Source organism: Fukomys damarensis, unplaced genomic scaffold (genome assembly GCF_012274545.1).
Source record: "Fukomys damarensis isolate Sample0158 unplaced genomic scaffold, DMR_v1.0_HiC HiC_scaffold_31, whole genome shotgun sequence".
NCBI classification, from domain to species: domain Eukaryota; kingdom Metazoa; phylum Chordata; class Mammalia; order Rodentia; family Bathyergidae; genus Fukomys; species Fukomys damarensis.
Window position 1 is genome coordinate 13,727,115 of NW_022900943.1, and position 17,227 is coordinate 13,744,341.

Genomic DNA, 17,227 nt, shown 5'->3' on the forward strand with positions numbered 1-17,227 from the left:
CCAGTTCTTAATAAAACTGAAAGCAGACAGTAGCATTTTTCATCTTCGAAGTCAAAGACCATTGATCGCTAGGCAGCCAAGTCCGCTACCAATAGAGAAGGTGGTTGGCAACAAGGCCATGGCCATGTATAGCCTCTGAACTGTGAATATAAATAAACTCTAGCTCTGTAGTTACCATCTGGGACATGGGATTGGAACCTCAGCACCTGCTTCAGGGTGGCTGGCTGTAGGACAGTGATGGTGAACCTTTTAGAGTGTTCCTGACACAAACTGCCCACTGCAGCACATGTGCCAGAGGTTCGCTACCACCACTCCAGGTTGTTTGACAGAGGCATGGTATCAAGGGACATTTCTTGTTTTTTTTGCTATATGTAGGGAAATTCAGGGCAAGGTCTGAAAGATCTCTGTTCTCTTGTATGAGAAATTCTGATCAGAGGCTATTTCCTGGCATATTTGGAGTGTATTAGCTCAGCATTGTAAAGTGCAATTTAAAACAGCTCCTTTTCCTTTATGTACGAAGAGGACAACATTTATAAGCTCTCAATTATTGCTAATAATATGTTCCCAATGGATCTGTGTATGTTTAGCTCAAATTTGGAAAAGGGTGTGGTAGGAAAACCGTTCACTTCATTTTATTAGTATTGCTACGCATTTCTCAGAACATCAATAAACAAGTTAATCCATCACATCCACACACGTAAAAAAATGCAACCATATGTTGTTATTAGAATTTGCCACATGGTTAGGTATTAAAATGATTAAATATACATTTTACAGTAGTTCTATAGGACATTAAAATCCAACATCTAAAACGCGTAAATGTATGTCATTAAAGCTTTCACGATGTTGGCCATTTGATGTCATCCCGAGCAGTAACTAGCCCTACCTAATTAAAAGGCCTTAATGAGTTTACTACACAAGGGAGTCTAGGAAATCAATATGCTTTCTTACAAAGAGTTCATTCTCTCCATTTCATTTAGCATTTATTTAGTAAATAACCTACAATGACTTGAGTATATGCCAAATACTGTACGTAGTGCTGGCAATAAAAAGATTAATACAACTCAGTTTCTTGTCCTCGTAATGCTCACAGCCTAGTGAGGTAAACAAACAGTCTAATTAGTGTGTCTCCATGTGCTGCCCGGGCAATAGGCAGAGCGTGGGGAGTGTGTATGAAGACAGAGCCATTGTGCTCTGGTAAAAGCCTAAAAGAAGGCTTCCCAGAGGAGGTGGCCCCAAGCTGAAGGTCAGTAGAATGTTACAAGTAGTTGGAGTTGCAAGCAAAAAACAAGAAGGCAAAAGAGCATGCAGACTCTCAGTGGGAGAGGTAGGGAGATAGAAGGACAGGGCCTGATGTAAATTCTAAGCTGTGGGTCTCTGGTACTTTCTTCCTGTCTCTTGCCTTTGATGGATTTCTTTCTCTGTCTCTGCCTCTTTGTGTCTCCCTCCTACTCCCTCCCTCCTCGCTTCCCTCCTGCTTTTTCTTTTCTTTTGCTTACTTCTCTTTCACTCCATTGATCTTGGTCTTCTGAAAATTGAAAATGTATTTCTGAGCTGGGCCTTTCAGATAAATTAGTTAAGAGGCATGTGTTAAAATAAGCAAAAATTATTACCTAAAAACCAACAAGACAGTTTCCCCAGCTTCTCTGTTTCCCCACCTTCCAGCAGTCACTTCATTTGTAGTACAGAGAAAAATCATACAAGGGTATTTGAACAAACTGGTTATATGCCAGCATTTTGCAATGTACTGGGATGTACTAAAGGTAGGCCTGAGACTAATTTTTTTATTGTTGTCATCCACGGAGCCTAGTAGAGTGCTGGATGTGCAGGATCCATTTGGTGAACAGAGAATTGGTCGCTTGGTATATTGACTTGTACTTCAAAGTTTGAAATGTTTTTTTTTTATTCATATAGAGCAGCACAATGTCTGAATGTTGCTTTTAATTGGGTGTCCTGTGTAACTTTATGAAAGTATTATGTTTATGAAGAATATACACAGGGAGTAGCATATGCAAAGGCAAGAGCCTCATCAACAAATACAAGGTAGCATATTCACCTTGTCCCAAGACAGTGCTAGGACATTACAGTATTAAACACATGACTGTGTTCATGAAAAGGTAAATAATGAAAAATTAGCTTCCTCTATGTTAGGAAAACACAAAAATTAGTTTTGTTTGTTAGCCCTGCTTTCATGTAGTTTGTGTGTATATATGCACTAAACATGCACACATATGGGTTGGAATTAAACCTGGTTCTGTGATGGTGAGAAAAACAGATACACAGAAAATTGAATAATTTGATTGCTTTTAGGAATGTTTATGCACAACTAATTTTATAGCCATAAAAATGGCATATAAAATTGGCATATACTCATAAAATATATTTGCTCTACTGGCATGTAATCAAAGTACATTTATTGTGCTCTGCCATCCCCTAAAGTATGCGTGCTCTGGTGGATGTATATTCACAGATTGCATAAAATCAATGTTAATAAGAAACAACAAAAACTTACTGTTTGTTCCCACAATGCCTTGACAACCAATTTTTCATTATTTGCCCTCTCAGGAGAAATAATAATTTGCTTAAGATTGTAGTTTTCTGGCCTTGTATTAATACAACATGAATAATATATGATACCATACATTTGTTAAATAGGTGGAGAGGACCATATGACATCTTAAATATCATTGTTGCACTGTTGAGGATTTTTTTTTCCAGTTGTGAATATAATGCCCATGATGATGTTCCATTTGTCCCCAGCTCCCTTTAATTGTTATAAACCAGACACTTGATAATTTCCATAAAAATTTAATATGGTTCCACTGTTGGCATAGAAAAAACATATTTCTCTCCATATTGTCACGTGGCTTCTCAAAAACACTTTTTCCGTTTTCACTTTTAGGTTGAGCTCCTATTTATTTTGCCACCTCATTTATAGTACACTTTAAGATCAGCTGCTGCTCATGACCCAGTATATTAAATCACAATGAATTACTTTCATCCAATTAGTAACACATACATACTGCCCAATTTGGTGACCTTTGGTTTATATAGACTTCCTATTAATCAAAAACAAGAAGCACAATGAGCCAGGAAGTTGAATTTATGAGCCAGTTAATGGATTCATTTTATACACTAGTACAAGACAAAGAACGGTGACTGAAATCTCTTTATTTCAGTTTAGGAAAACACTAAAGAGAGGAGTTTGTATTAATTCTGCACACTTCTTAACAGTTCCAGAAAACCTGGGTAGAATACCAGATGAGTGGCACATACTCATACTTAAATTGGCTGACTCATTGAGACTGAAGTACCATAGCCTCTTCTTCCCTTCAGGGGCAACAGTCAGATTTTGAGGGTTGTAAGGAGTGAGTGCAGATCTGTTTAGATACCTAGAACACTTAGAAACTCAGTCTGAGTTGCATTGATTTCTCTGAAGTTAATAAATTCGGAAATTAGGAGAAATTCCATCTACCACAACTTTAAACAATTTCCAGTGAGGCCTCTGTCACTCTGGGTAGAGCCTTTGAAATATGATAAAATCAAATACTACCTTTTAGCAGCCAAAGGGAAACACAGAGGCCCCTGGATACAGTCTTCTTTTATGGTCAAGAGAGTGAATCACCTGTGAACATGAGTAAAATCACAATGTAAGAACATGTAGAGACATGTGCTCTGCCCTCAGTGTGCAGTTGTTACTCTGAATGGAACAAGGAGCACAAGGAATTCGTTATTACTTAATGTGTACTCGATACTTTTTAAAAGCCTCAGAACATTTGAATATTTTCTTTTATCCCTTTATGTAATACTTTCTACAACCTGATGTGGTAAATATTAAGGTTTTTGAGCACATCTAGTACTAATTAGAATGCAGGGGAAGCAGAGACCAGCCTTGTGTCCAAATACAAGTCAACTGCAGGAGGAATAGAATCAGGCAGCCCAATGTGCCCCTGAAGTCTGTTTTGATTCTTTGTCCTTTTTTTAAAAGTGAGTTTTCTTCTGCTTTTTTCCTGCACTTTCTCAACCTGAATTTAAAGATTAGATCATAGTGCCCAGCATTCTGAGGACAAAGCTGCCACAGTTTTGATCATAGAAGTTATTTACTCTGTAGGCCATCACGTTCTTTATTCTTTCTTGAGTTCTTTTGCTATTTTGTTTCTTCTTTCCTAAATCCTACCAAACTGAATATTTTAAACATAAGGATCACAAATGGTTCCTAGAACCTTGCTTCTCAAAATATAGTCTTGGAGCATTCAGCCTGCATAAGTAGCACCTTGCTAGAAATGCACATTCCCAGGCCCCGCCTCAGACCTATGGAAGTAAAATGTGCATTTTAACAAGATACCTAGAGAATTCCTGGGCGCATAAAGCTGGAAAGGACTGCTGTGGAAGAAAACTTCTAGAACTAAGGGCCACTTCCACATCTGCATCAGATTTCTCCTGTCTTTTCAGGGGTGTGAGCTGACTCCTGGCTGTCCCTTTGGCCATCTCCTTCCGAGTCACAGAAGTGTCCTGTTATTCATACCTTTTGAACGCATGCACTTGATTCAAATAGATTTTAACTCTTGGGCTTATTGGAGAAGTCGCCTTGACTGCGTCCAGGGCATTAGGAATGTTCCCTGACCTTCTCATCAATGCCTTTCATCTGTCTTGTCTTTGGGCTGTATGCGGAGACACAAACTAGCATATACTGGAATTCATCAGCCAATTCTTGCTGCATATCATGGTGGCAGCCATTACTAATAGGATTAATTGGTCTTGACTGATGAAATTGTAAAAGCGTATACCTCCAAGGCTCATAAACACTCAGCCTTAATCAAAATCAAATGTATATTTTTTAAAAAGCGTGCCCAGCATCTTAGACTCCTTTCTGTTTAGGTTTTGTTGACATTAGCAAAGGTAAAGAAACCCGACCAAGAAGGTTTGGTGTTATTATTGCTTTGAATACAAACTTCTCACTGCTCTTAAGTAACTGATTAGGGAAGTGACTAATATTCTCTTGATTATTGGTTACACATATGGAATAAATCCCATTTTAATTGTGTCTAATGAGGCTTTCATTTTTAGAACCTTACACAAAAGCTTCTGATAGAAAGGGAAAGTAATATTTCAAAGGTCGTTTTAATGTTACTTAATATCAACAACCCCTAATCAAACTAATATATAGAGATGATGATTGCAGTCCAGTGTGATTCTTTAAATATGAAATAATTTTCTAAATTAGAAAAGTGGTGCGACCTAAAATTCTTTAGATTTGAGGTGACTTAAAATTTCTAATTAAAGTTTGTTACCTAAAAACAGCCTCAGGGTTAAAGAGATATTTCTCAAAGTGAAGCTTCATGCAGTGCAGTCTTTTCAAAACCCATGAGATTTAAAATTCTGTCACTTGCAGTTTCATGCACTATTCTTATATGTCTGTAATTCCACTGAAATGTGCAAATGGCTCCCCTTCAGTGATTTTGCTCAACAGAAGAATGGAAGGGGCAGTAGAAATGTGGGATGTCTTACGGGTCAAGAGGCTACTGAGAGAACTGTGGACATGCCTACTTTAGAACCAGACCTCTGCCTGGTAGCAGATTTAAAGTCAGGAATTTAAAGACTTTCTAGTAAGAGATTGGTGTTCTTGGATTTTTGTTCGATTGCTTTGTGAATGAAGATAACTTTGCCCTTCCTTGGAATGGAGATACTCCTTTCAGTCCTGAGGTAGCTGCTACTATGCTAGTCCCCATGGCTTTTGTCCAAATTAGAAAAAGAATGGATTGTGCAAAATGCTTTCCTTCTTTCAGAAGATTTTGTAAGAAAATGAGCAGTGATCATAGTAGGAATGGCGTTTTCTAATTCGCTCGTTTATATTGGCCATAAAGAGGCCCCATGCACAGAGGTGAGGTCAGAGAATTTGCATTTCTGACAAATTCCCAGGTGATGCTGATGCTGCTCTTGGTCTAAGAACCATGTCTTTGAGCAACACTGTTGAGGGTTCTTTGGTATTGAACCTGATCAGCCATATGCACTGACCTTGGTTTCTACCTTCACGTGAGTCAGCTTTGCATTTTACTCATTTTGTTCGTATAGGACTTACTCAGTATTTGTTGGAGGATAAATAATGTTACTTAGATAGAAATCACTAAAGCAATGAAAACACATAGCAAGAAGTTTAGTATGAAATAAACGTTCAATGGACCACAGCTCGCTTTTCAACCACTCCCCACATAGTATTGTCTCTCTTGTATATCCTATTTTTTTATCCTTCAACTTCCCTGTTGACTCTAAGATTTGATTGTGTGTTATTTTTCTCTTATCTACCAGTATGTGATCTATAAATCTTAGACCACGTCAGGCTTGGTGATTCTAAGTCACTGGGGTTTGCGTTCATGGCTCCACAGCCAGTCCAGGAAGAAGAGGACCTGAGACAAAGCAAGTGCTTGGTTGTGCAGGAATTGGTTGGTAACTGTGAGAAGAAAGTCAGTTGACATCTTGGAAATAAGCTTTTAGGATAGATCTTGCACTATGGGAACTTCAGTGAAAGGTTTTGACTTATGATCAAAGTAGGGAATTATTTGTAATGGTCTTTGCTTACCTAAATTTGAATGTTCATTTACAAGGTCAGAAGTACTTAATAAAGATTTGGAAAACCTAAAAAGGGAGGACAAAAGCCATCTATTGGCCAAACACCCAAAGAATCCAATTTTGGTATCTCTTGTAACAACCTTTTGTAAACGTGCCTAAGTGTTAGTTTATTTTTGAAATATTTTCATTTAACTGAATTTATATATCTAAAGGTAAAAAGCTGCTTCAGGGAGAGGAAATTCTTGTGCTGAATTATGGGATTAGTCCCATAATGAAAGATAATGATTCATTATAAAATTATTTGCTTTTAAATTTCATCGAGATCATTAGAGAAGCAAACAGCACCTCCTTTTTCTTCCAGAATCTTCAGCATGACAAGTTTTTCCAAGTGTTTGTGAAGTGCTGTTGTTAGACTGCCCACCTAGGCACTGTCAGTCCTTCAGTGCCTTCTTTTACCAGCCTTGGGATCATGGTTTCTTCAGGTTTATTTCTTCAACAAGAATGAATGAGCCCTTGCATAAGTGAAATTACCTTTGCCTGCCTTCATTTGTACAATTCATTGAGATCAAACTCTTCACTCATGTTTTCCCCCTGGAAATTGAAAATACTGTGATGCTACTGTGTCATCTTCTGGCCTTTCACATTACAGAGGAAACATTTGATATCAGCTGAATTTTTACCTATTTGACTGACAATCGTTTTTGTAATTTTCAGCTTGGCCGCTCATAGTTTCCTCTACCTTTGCTATTTTTAAATGATTATGTTCATGATTGAATGAGATATTACTCATTTTTATTGATTTGCTTGAAATGCAGTGAGATTTTGGGGCTTTTATTATTGCTTTTGTTATTAGTAATAACCGTTGAATTCTAAGAGGACTTGTGAGTGAGCATTTACCTGGGAAGACCTGGGAAATGCTAGCAGACATGGCATTGACGTCTGATCATGTGGACATTTGGGTTAGTACAGCTCCTATCCAGTCACTGTGTAGAACTAGGAGTCTTGCTTTATCTGGTACTCACAGGAGCCCATTAATCTGTTCTAAAGTTGTTTTCCATTCCCATTCTGGTGCCAAAACAATGCAGCTTTTTCTCTAAGGAGACTGTGAGAGGGAGAGAATCCTGGGCTCTGTCCTGCCCTGGGTATGTGCTGCCAGAGTTTGTGCCCGCAGAGCAGGCCCTGAATGAAATCCACCCAGGAAAGAACCTTGCTAGGAATCAGGTTCCAGGTTTAGTGCATCCAAACCACAGGCACATTTCAGGGTTAAGTGTGATCCACTAGGTGATTCCAAGTAAAATAAACTGAGCTCCAGGAGTTTTCTCTGACTTGTCATTCAAAGGGAACCTTAAAAACAGATCTTTGGTCAGCAGAGACCGCTTAGCTATGAATTAGGAGTTAATTTTGATCCTTTTTATCCTGAGACTTGAGAAACACTTGAAAAGCTGCAGAAATAAGCCCCTCAACTCCTTTTCCTCTAACGACATGGCATTATATGCCCTTTGCCGCTGAAAAAAACTAGTTGGCTTCGTCAGCATTCATTTTCCGTTCAGGCTAAATTTATTTTTATGTGAAATAGAAATCAGGAAAACACCAAAATTATTTTAAGCAAAATATCAAAATTGAAATAAACCAACATATGTCTGTGAAACATGTATAACTCTCAATCAAAAATAAGTGCAACTTTCATAAATTTCTTAAAATACTCCAGCGTGCAAAATCTGAGCAACTTAAATAGATGGAATTATGACATGTTTGATTATTCTTTGTACTTAGTTCATTCTTTACTTGAGGGTGAAAATTCCAGTCACCAAAACTTGTCCAGCTCTGGATCATCCTTTGTGAGCTACATTGCAATAAGTAAGGGAAAAAAGGAGTTTCTTAAAATCTTTGCACCAAGGCTTTCTGATTCCTGATAATTTTGAATCATAACCTTCTTGAACTGACCTTCTTTATTTGTATTCTTCCCTAAACTTCTCCCTGCCCCTATAGTCCTCTTTAAGAATTGAGGTTTCTTGATTGCTTTAAGCATATTACACTTTATTTAGGTAGATTTTTTTCATATTTCTCAATTTCCCTTCTAGTGGGCACTCAAATGAAATTAAATCTGTCAGAGTCACACAAATATTGTTGGGTTTAGCACTAAAGGGAACGTTAAATGATAAATCTCCATCTCAAATGTATGCTTCATTTATAGGCTTTTCCTAATAATATTTTCCTCATTGTACTATCATTTGAGGATGAGAATCACTTTGATCCTATAAAGTAGCTGATATTTTGCCCATAGAAAATATGAAGTAAACATTACTTTCAAAAATTATTGACCACAAAAATCAAATGTATGGTAGCATCCAAACTTTCATTTTTAATCGTCTTCATTGAATTATATAGAAATTTTTTTTTAAAATGAAAGTTAAAATACTGGAAAAATAATACTAAATGAGTTGTCTGTTTTGTAGTTCCCTTTTAAGCATGCTTATAACTTTATCTCTTGAAGCTTGACATTACCATACACATTAAAATGGTGACAGGGGGAGTTGAAAAAGCCATAGTTATTGTAGTATAGTTAGGAAGTTCTGATCATATCTATGTGGTGGACACCTGCCCTTGGCATCCTCGACCCACATCGTCAATTCTCCTTTTCTCTCATACATCACTCTGATTTTTCCTGTTAGTTTATTAGTTGTCAAAAAGTTTCTTCCTTCCTGGTTTCTTCAGTTTAGACCAATTTGGAAGTGGAAAAGTTTGTTAATTTTTTTAATAAATCTTTAAGACACACATTACTGTATTTTTATTAACTGAGCCAGATGGCTCACTGAATTTTTTCTAACAGAAGTGATCACAGAAATCAGTTTGGGACCCAAATCTAGTATAGAAAGTGGCATGTATATTCAGTAGAAAAATGCAGTTCCCATAAGCATATGAATAATTTTAGCAGTAATTCTTGTTCCCATTTGGATTTCATTTTAGTTTATTGTTTTAACCGAAGTATAAAGACTTTGTCCCCACCCACCCCGAATCAAACACTCGAGGTCCTTCTCAACAACCAAAGATTGTTTTCCTTTTGCAGTTTGAAGGTTGCAAGAAGGCCTTTTCCCGGCTTGAGAACCTCAAGATACATTTGCGGAGCCACACAGGCGAGAAGCCATACCTGTGCCAGCATCCCGGCTGTCAGAAGGCATTCAGTAACTCCAGCGACCGTGCCAAGCACCAGAGGACACACCTGGACACTGTAAGGATGGGGCCAGCTTTCTGCCTTGCAGCAGAGCCTGGTGTACAGAAGTACTCCTCTGAGAGTTGGGTGGTAGAAGTATTTGCTGTGTAACCTGCAGGTTACAGGGTCAGTGCCAAGGGCAGCAGTGGAACTCGGAAAAGTGCCCAAAGGAGCCCTGTGTGGCTGTTTCATTTTTTGTAGTCACAGATTAGTCTAAATGTTAGAACTTCCTAGGGTAAAACGTTACTTAGTTACTTCTGTATATAAAACACAAAGCATGTAGAGGATGTTCTGTAATAGATTTTAATACAGACAGTCACCCATACAGACTATTAAAATAAGTGGTTAACTGTCAAGACATCCCAAAATAGCAGTGTGTGCTACTTCTAGTAATATGAGATGTGTTTTTTGTTTGGTTGGTTAGTTATTGACTCTGGTTCTTTTCTTCTTGATGTAAGAACCTTGCAGCTGATATAGTTTTTGAAAGTGAATCTGGCCTTTTGCTTTAGAAACACCTGGTATTTTCACCTTCAAGCAATCTAGGAAGAAACAGCAAATATTTCCCAAGGGTTCAGTTTCTTCATGCTTCCTCTGTGTTAACAGCCACATATCCTTGGATATCAACCCTATGAGAACAATTGATTTTTATTATCATACCCTTAACTCCTTTAATGCTGCTAGATTTTGATCATTTGCAAATACCTTTTCTGTTTAAGTCCTGTTTTTTTTTTTATTTTTCACATTATGTTGATAGGCCTCCTTTGCATTTCTCGGGCTTTGATGCCATTTTTCTTACATGAGACCAGGTAGACCTATGTAATTTCATTTCACTTAACAAAGCCATTGGGATAAATGTATTATAGATATCACAGATCTCTTATCCTACATTCCTCCAAATAATGTATTCATGACAGTACTTTCTCAGTGTTAACATTCTGATGTCTATTATTAAACTACACCACAGTTTGAATTTTGAAAAGATACTGTTATTTCTACACACCTTCTCATACATATTTAAGATTCTTCTGATGTTGTAGTTGACATATTTATTAAATTTTATATTAGTCTCTATTAGTCATGTTGATACAAGTCATTTTAGCTATATGTCACATAACCTTTCTAAACAGAATTATCTCCTAATATATGTTAATGTGATGGTTTGCCTAATAAATATCTGAAATACAGTTAGAATAAATAGTATGGGCATAGGGTAGCTATTTTTGGCTCTCACTGAATTGAATTCAGTGATTTTAGGACCAATAGAATAGAATATTAAATGAGTAAAAATGGTGAGTAGTGGGTTTTTTAATGTAGGAAAATGAAAAAAATTAATTATGTTTAAATACCTTATTTTGTTGTGTCTAAAATGATCTTGGTTGACTCCAACAAATTTTCCAAATTGTCATTAAAATTTATCATGGAAGAATGTACATTCATGAGACAAGATTGTGTTGAGAAATTGCTTATACTCTGGCTAGTTATCTGTAGCTTGAAAGAACTGCTGTAAGAATAAGTGCTGTAATTCTACAGGACCCTTTACTTGGTACTAATTTTAACTAATCAATCAGAAAGTATTTTCAAAAATCAATTCAGAATTTAAAAGCATGTATCCCTTTTAAAACTTTTAAGAAAAACGACCTAAGATAATAATTTGAAGATTGCATTTCAATGCATTAGTTCTTAAAACTCAGCTATTTTTTGGAAAAAAAAAAAAGATTCGATTATATCTGTTAAAACTATCATTTTTCCTTGACATTCCAAACAAGCTTTTTACATTTTTACTAATTTAACAAACTGGTGAATTCTTTTGAAACCACACTGAAGTTAAACACTTATTTTAAGCAGTGAATTATAGTCACTTAAAGAATTTATGATTTAAATTTAGGTTTTGGTTCCCTTTCATTAATCATTCCTTATGTAAATACTGTCAGAATTTTGGATAAGGTTTCTTTCTTAACTAGGTGGGTTCTTTACACATAGGAAAATTATTTTCCCATAAAGATTACTGAGTTCTTAATTCTAACCCTGAAATATTTTATTAGTTCATTTCTCTGTTAATATTTTAATAGCTAAACAAGGAAAGTAATTATCAGTACAGATGGAAAACAATGAAATATATAGTTTAATGAAGCAAAGTGTTCTGTTTAAAGCTTAGGTAAGCTGAGATAAAATGACCAGGACAGAGTACTACTTAGGCCGTCCCTGAGATTGCTATGTTGGCACCCTGGTCCCAGGGCAGAGGGCAAGAACAGAGAGTCAAGCCTCCTTGTAGGAATAGTGTATATTTAAACTTTATCCAAGAATGTCTCAGAATTAAATACCAATAACATTACATATTATGTAGGCATCAATTTCTGTAACATGTTAATATTCATAAAGCCTTTTTATATGAAACATATCCTCTCATGCTCAAAACATGAGCGTATGTGCTCATGATGGTGTTTCAAATACAGATATTGGCTAGTAATTCTCCTAAAGCTGAGATAGTGTAGGGAGGGCTAGTTTCAGAAAGCTCTGTAAACTTAGAGAAGATTCTCAGGTTAAAGAAATCTTTGTTTACACAAGTGAAAGATCAACTTTCCAATAGTTAACTCACTGTTTTGTAAAAATTGAAGTATTGAGGACCTGGTTCATCCACTGTTCATTCTCTGCTCCCTGTACTAATGCAGTGCCCAGCACATTCTGAAAGTGTGAGAGCTACTGAGTGATCTCAGTCAGTCAGCCAATCAACAGACACATCAGATATAAACTTAGAATTCAGACTAGGTATGTCAAATTAAATTACATATGCATGATTTTACCTTGTTCTTGGAATTAAAAATGGAAGGAAAAAGTAGTGAACCATAAATATTGCTTCTAGCAAAGACAATAATATAACCCAGATGCATGTTGGCTCACAAAATGACAGGAATGCACATGGAAACAAGAGTAAAACATAAACAATAAAAGAAAATATGGGGGAGGGGGTTGTCAGTAGTATGGAAGCCTCTAGAGCAAGATTGCTATTTTGGAGACAAGGTTTCAGTTTTCCTCCTTGTGTTTCACCTCCTGTAGGCACAGGTCTCTTACCTTACCTGATGAAGTACTAAATTACTAAGTAGATCAATGACAATGAATACATGGTACAAATGCAGTTCATCTTGGGGCATTTTTTTTACCTCACTTCTTGGATAAGCAGAAGGTTTGGGCTGATCTTGCAACTGAAGAGTCCTGATTTCAAACCTCTTGACAAGAATGTTGTCGTTGTAATAGAAATAATAATGCTGAAATTTTTGTGCATGTGAGGTGTTGTCATTCATTCATTCATTCATTTCTAACTCTCATGTACCAAGCACCAGGGATATGAAAGTAAAGTAAATTCCAGATTCAGTCTTAGGCTCCATACTTCACATCTCAGGAGCATGGAGATTGGAATAGCCAGAATCACACTCAGCCAGGGGCTTATTCACTTAACTGAGGCTCAGAACAGGACTTCCCTGCAACTAATAATATTAATGTTCTTCTTGCCAGTTTTTCACGTGTCTGTTATTTGCAACACTGTCTTTCACTTGCTTTATGCTAATTTTTCCTTCTTAATTCTCTCCCTCTCTCTTTCTGAATCAGGTTTCTTCTGAAACATACCCAGTCTTTTCTGGACTTTTCTACAGCTTCTTTACCTGAACCCTTAAAGAATATGTGTTTACTAGTTTCTGACAGTACCAAAGATTGTTCTCAGGGAAACATAACTGTAAGTATGATGGGAGATGCTTACTAATAATTTCCACATGAAAAAAAAGACCACAAGAGGTTTGTGGCTAGAGTGCAGTCTAAAATCATCAAGGATCGGACAGCTCTTTGTTTCTTGAGAGTTTACTGTCCTCTCTACCATGATTCAAAGTTCCTGGGCTTTCTAATTAAAGTGTGTGAGTATGACCTAGCACTTCACATTAGTTGGTTGGTAACAATTCACGCTCTGGATAATCTTTGAGTAGAACCTTCCCTGGTTGCTTCTATAATTTAACCACAGCTGGTTTTTCTTTTTTCTTTCTTATTTAGAAACCTTATGCTTGTCAAATTCCAGGATGCACCAAACGCTACACAGACCCAAGCTCCCTAAGAAAGCACGTGAAGGCACATTCTTCCAAAGATCAACAAGCAAGGAAAAAGGTAATTTTAGAAGAGAATTCTCCACCCAGACAAAGAACTTTTAAATTGCTCTGTAGCGCGTGGAGCTTCTACAGTGCACTGGAAACTCTTACACTTCTTAAAGTGTAAGATGCTTAATAACAAGACTGTGTTAGGTATAGCTGATATAGCCAGATAAGAATTTCTGGGCAAGGCATTTACAGGTGGAATCAAAGGAAATTAGTGAAAGTCATTTAAACCAGGAAGTAACAAAAGGCTTTTATGGAAATTAGGTTTAAATGGGTAAGAAAGTTGAATTGAGAAAAAAAACAATAAAAGCCCTTTGTTGAGAGACATACTATTTCATCAAATATCAGTTGGCTGCAATCGTTTTAGCTTTATGAAAAAGGTAGGTGAACCTCTAGGATAAAAACAGAATGTTCTTGTTAAGTGTAGAGAACAAGAAGGTTTCTTGTTAAGTTCTGTGTATACAAGCCTGAAAAAGGAATTGAATTTAAAGTCACTTTGACAACAGTGAGGAATTAGCGCACTTTTCAAAGTTCTTAAAAATCATCTCAGACTTGGGATAAGTATTACAGATTAACCAGCCAGTTGGCCCACCTTGCCCTCCAACCCTCACCCTATCTGGCAAGTGGTTGGCCATACTGATCTTCACTTGTGCTCAATACGGGGAGCTTACTCCCTTTCAAGGTATGACCTATTAACTGAGTTTTTAAACTTTTTAATATACCGTTGTATCTTTTCTCCCGTGGCAGTAAACATGTTGAACTACCCTGGCTTTTTTGAGTGGTTCATTTGTATTGAGATGGGCACCTGATTCATTTCAGAGCCCTTCATAACAAATGTAAGCATAGTTTGAGATTCAAAATTGTTTCAAGTGATTGAACCCCACAGCAAGGGTTTTCAGGTCACTGTGGTTTCTAGGTAGAAAGCTTGCATTCTTTCATGGTTTATATGGGATTTAACATTTGATGTTGGAAAATATTCAGTGTTTTTGTTGCTTGAAGTTTTTCTCCCTTGAGAAAAACTTGACACGATGCCAGCTAAGGTCTCATATATGGAAAGAACTTGACCTCTTCCTTGTCAGAAAAATACTCAGGTGGGAAGATTTAATAGATTCACTTAATTGTGCACCACCCCAAGCTTGTAAATCAAGTGTTAAAATCATCTATTTTTCTCTAGAAATGTATTTAAATTGTTTTGTTTGAACCCCAGTAAATAGATAACTATGATCATTTGCCCTGAATATATTCTTGGATTTCAGAAAGGAAAGGCACAGTACTGCTAAGTAATAGTGCAAATAAAATTGGAAAGAAATGCTTACTCTTCTTAAAATAGTACACCCTTGTTATATACTGTTAAGCACTTGCAGCAGAATCACTGGCTAATGGTTTCTGTCATGTGTATATTAAATATCTGAAGTGGTAAATTGTATTTCTTTTAAAAAATAGCTTTCCTAGATGAAAGGGTATTCACTGTATGATCATTCTCTTTCTCCAAGTTGTCCCACATGTCAGGCTTTGCTTGCAATATCAAATTTATCAATAAAATTGGAGAGCACTTTTTAGAGCATAATCATAATTGTTGGAACGAAAGCGTATTCATCCCCTCTGTAGATAAATAAGCAACAATACAGTGTTCCACTTAAGAAGGTTTCCTGGGTTGACAGATAAAAGAACAAAACAATGAATATTCTCAGAAATTGTTTATGATTTCTATTGTTCAGATATGGTGTGTTTCTTCCTCTGTATAAAGGTAGAGTAGTTTTGATTGTGTGAAAGATTTTTAAAGCACTAAATGAGAAAAGAAAAACAGACCTTGAGACTAAGAATACAATATTATTGACAATTTACCAGCAACTTTAGACAGACAGTCTAGATCTCAGGGATGTATTGTCAAGTAGTGTTACAGTCTGTGTCAAACATCGCAGGTCTTTCTTAAATTTGTCTTATGTAAAATGCGATGCCATCTCTCAGATGATTTATCTCAGATGACTTTTACTCTGTTTCCTCCAAATGGTTGAAATTGACCTTGTTGCTTTTTATCCTACCTTTAGTGAGCTTACACTTTCTGTTTTCCAAATTTTAACCTGCTTTTTAATTTTTAAAGCCCTTTGTGAATCTGCAATGGATTAATTTGTAGAAATGAAAGTGATGAGAATTTCTTTGTCCAAGAAACAGAGGAAATGTTACTCCCTCCAGAAAAGCAGTTGCTAATAGACCTGAGATCAGTCAAGCTACATTTCTTAATCTTGGACTGATATACCAGTGTGTTATATTTACATGGCACGATGTTGTTACTAGACCTTGGAGAGATTCTAATTGCTTGCTCACATCAGGTCTTGGTATTTGAAATATTTCCTGGCAGCAATAATAAAAAGAAAGAAAGAAAGAAACAATAAACCTTTTAAGGCAGAATTAAGATTATTTACGACTTTAATTAAAAATTGAAAACTGGCATCATTTCAAAAAAGCCTTTACAAAAATTTGAATTCATCAGAAATAACCATAAAAATTCCAAGGTGATAAAGGCACAGTGGAGTAATGGTCCCAGCCCTAGGGAATTGTTTTGTTGAAAAGAATAAAACTCTTTTCTGTCACACCCTGTTAGTCATGGACTAGTTTAATATACCCTGCCTGCCTGCCTGCCTCTAATCCACTTTTTAACTTCTCCCCAGATACTAAATGACAATATTTTTGGTCTTAACATTACCAGTTTGTGAAGCCGTATTCTGGAATTGGGGCCACTAACAAAGCATCCATAACTGTTAGTTTAAATGTATATGAGGATTAAAATGTGTAATAGATAATACGAAATAGGAAGACAAGGCCCAAAGGGGAAGGGAAAGAAATAAATATGAAAAGGAAAAAAACGGAAGCAAGGTTTTTGTAAATAGGGGTGGAGGGGTGGAAGAGAGGGCAGGGGAGCGGGGAAAAAAATAAGAACCAAGATATATCATGTAAAGGTACGAGATCACAATGATGAATGTCATCATTTTGTATTCCTAAAATGAACCAATAAACTTAATGAATTTTAAAAATGTGTATCAGGAAAGGCCAGGATCTCCTAAGTGATGCCCTGGCCATGAGCCTGTGGCCCTTTCTTGTACCTGATAGGTTCTACTGAAAACAGAAGTACCAGGACTCTCAGTTAAACATCATTCGAGGTGTAAAAAGAAAGGGAAGGAAAAACTCTTCAGAAAAGAAATGGGGACAGTTTGGCTCACTACATGCAGAGAGTAAATTTTCTCTTTGCATAAATCTTTCACACCTACACATTCTATCAGCCAAGGTACAAATTTCTTCCATCCTGTGCACTTTGCAT

The 17,227-nt window shown here is 36.5% G+C and overlaps 1 protein-coding gene across 1 annotated transcript in view; it reads left to right on the forward strand.

Annotated features, from left to right (window-relative positions):
- Positions 1–17,227, forward strand: part of Glis3 (GLIS family zinc finger 3) — a 603,766-nt gene that overhangs the window by 490,315 nt on the left and 96,224 nt on the right. The window contains exons 10-11 of the mRNA XM_033757696.1: positions 9,635–9,796; positions 13,814–13,924. Coding sequence (XP_033613587.1) covers positions 9,635–9,796; positions 13,814–13,924 — 273 coding nt within the window. The remainder of the gene's footprint in view (positions 1–9,634; positions 9,797–13,813; positions 13,925–17,227) is intronic.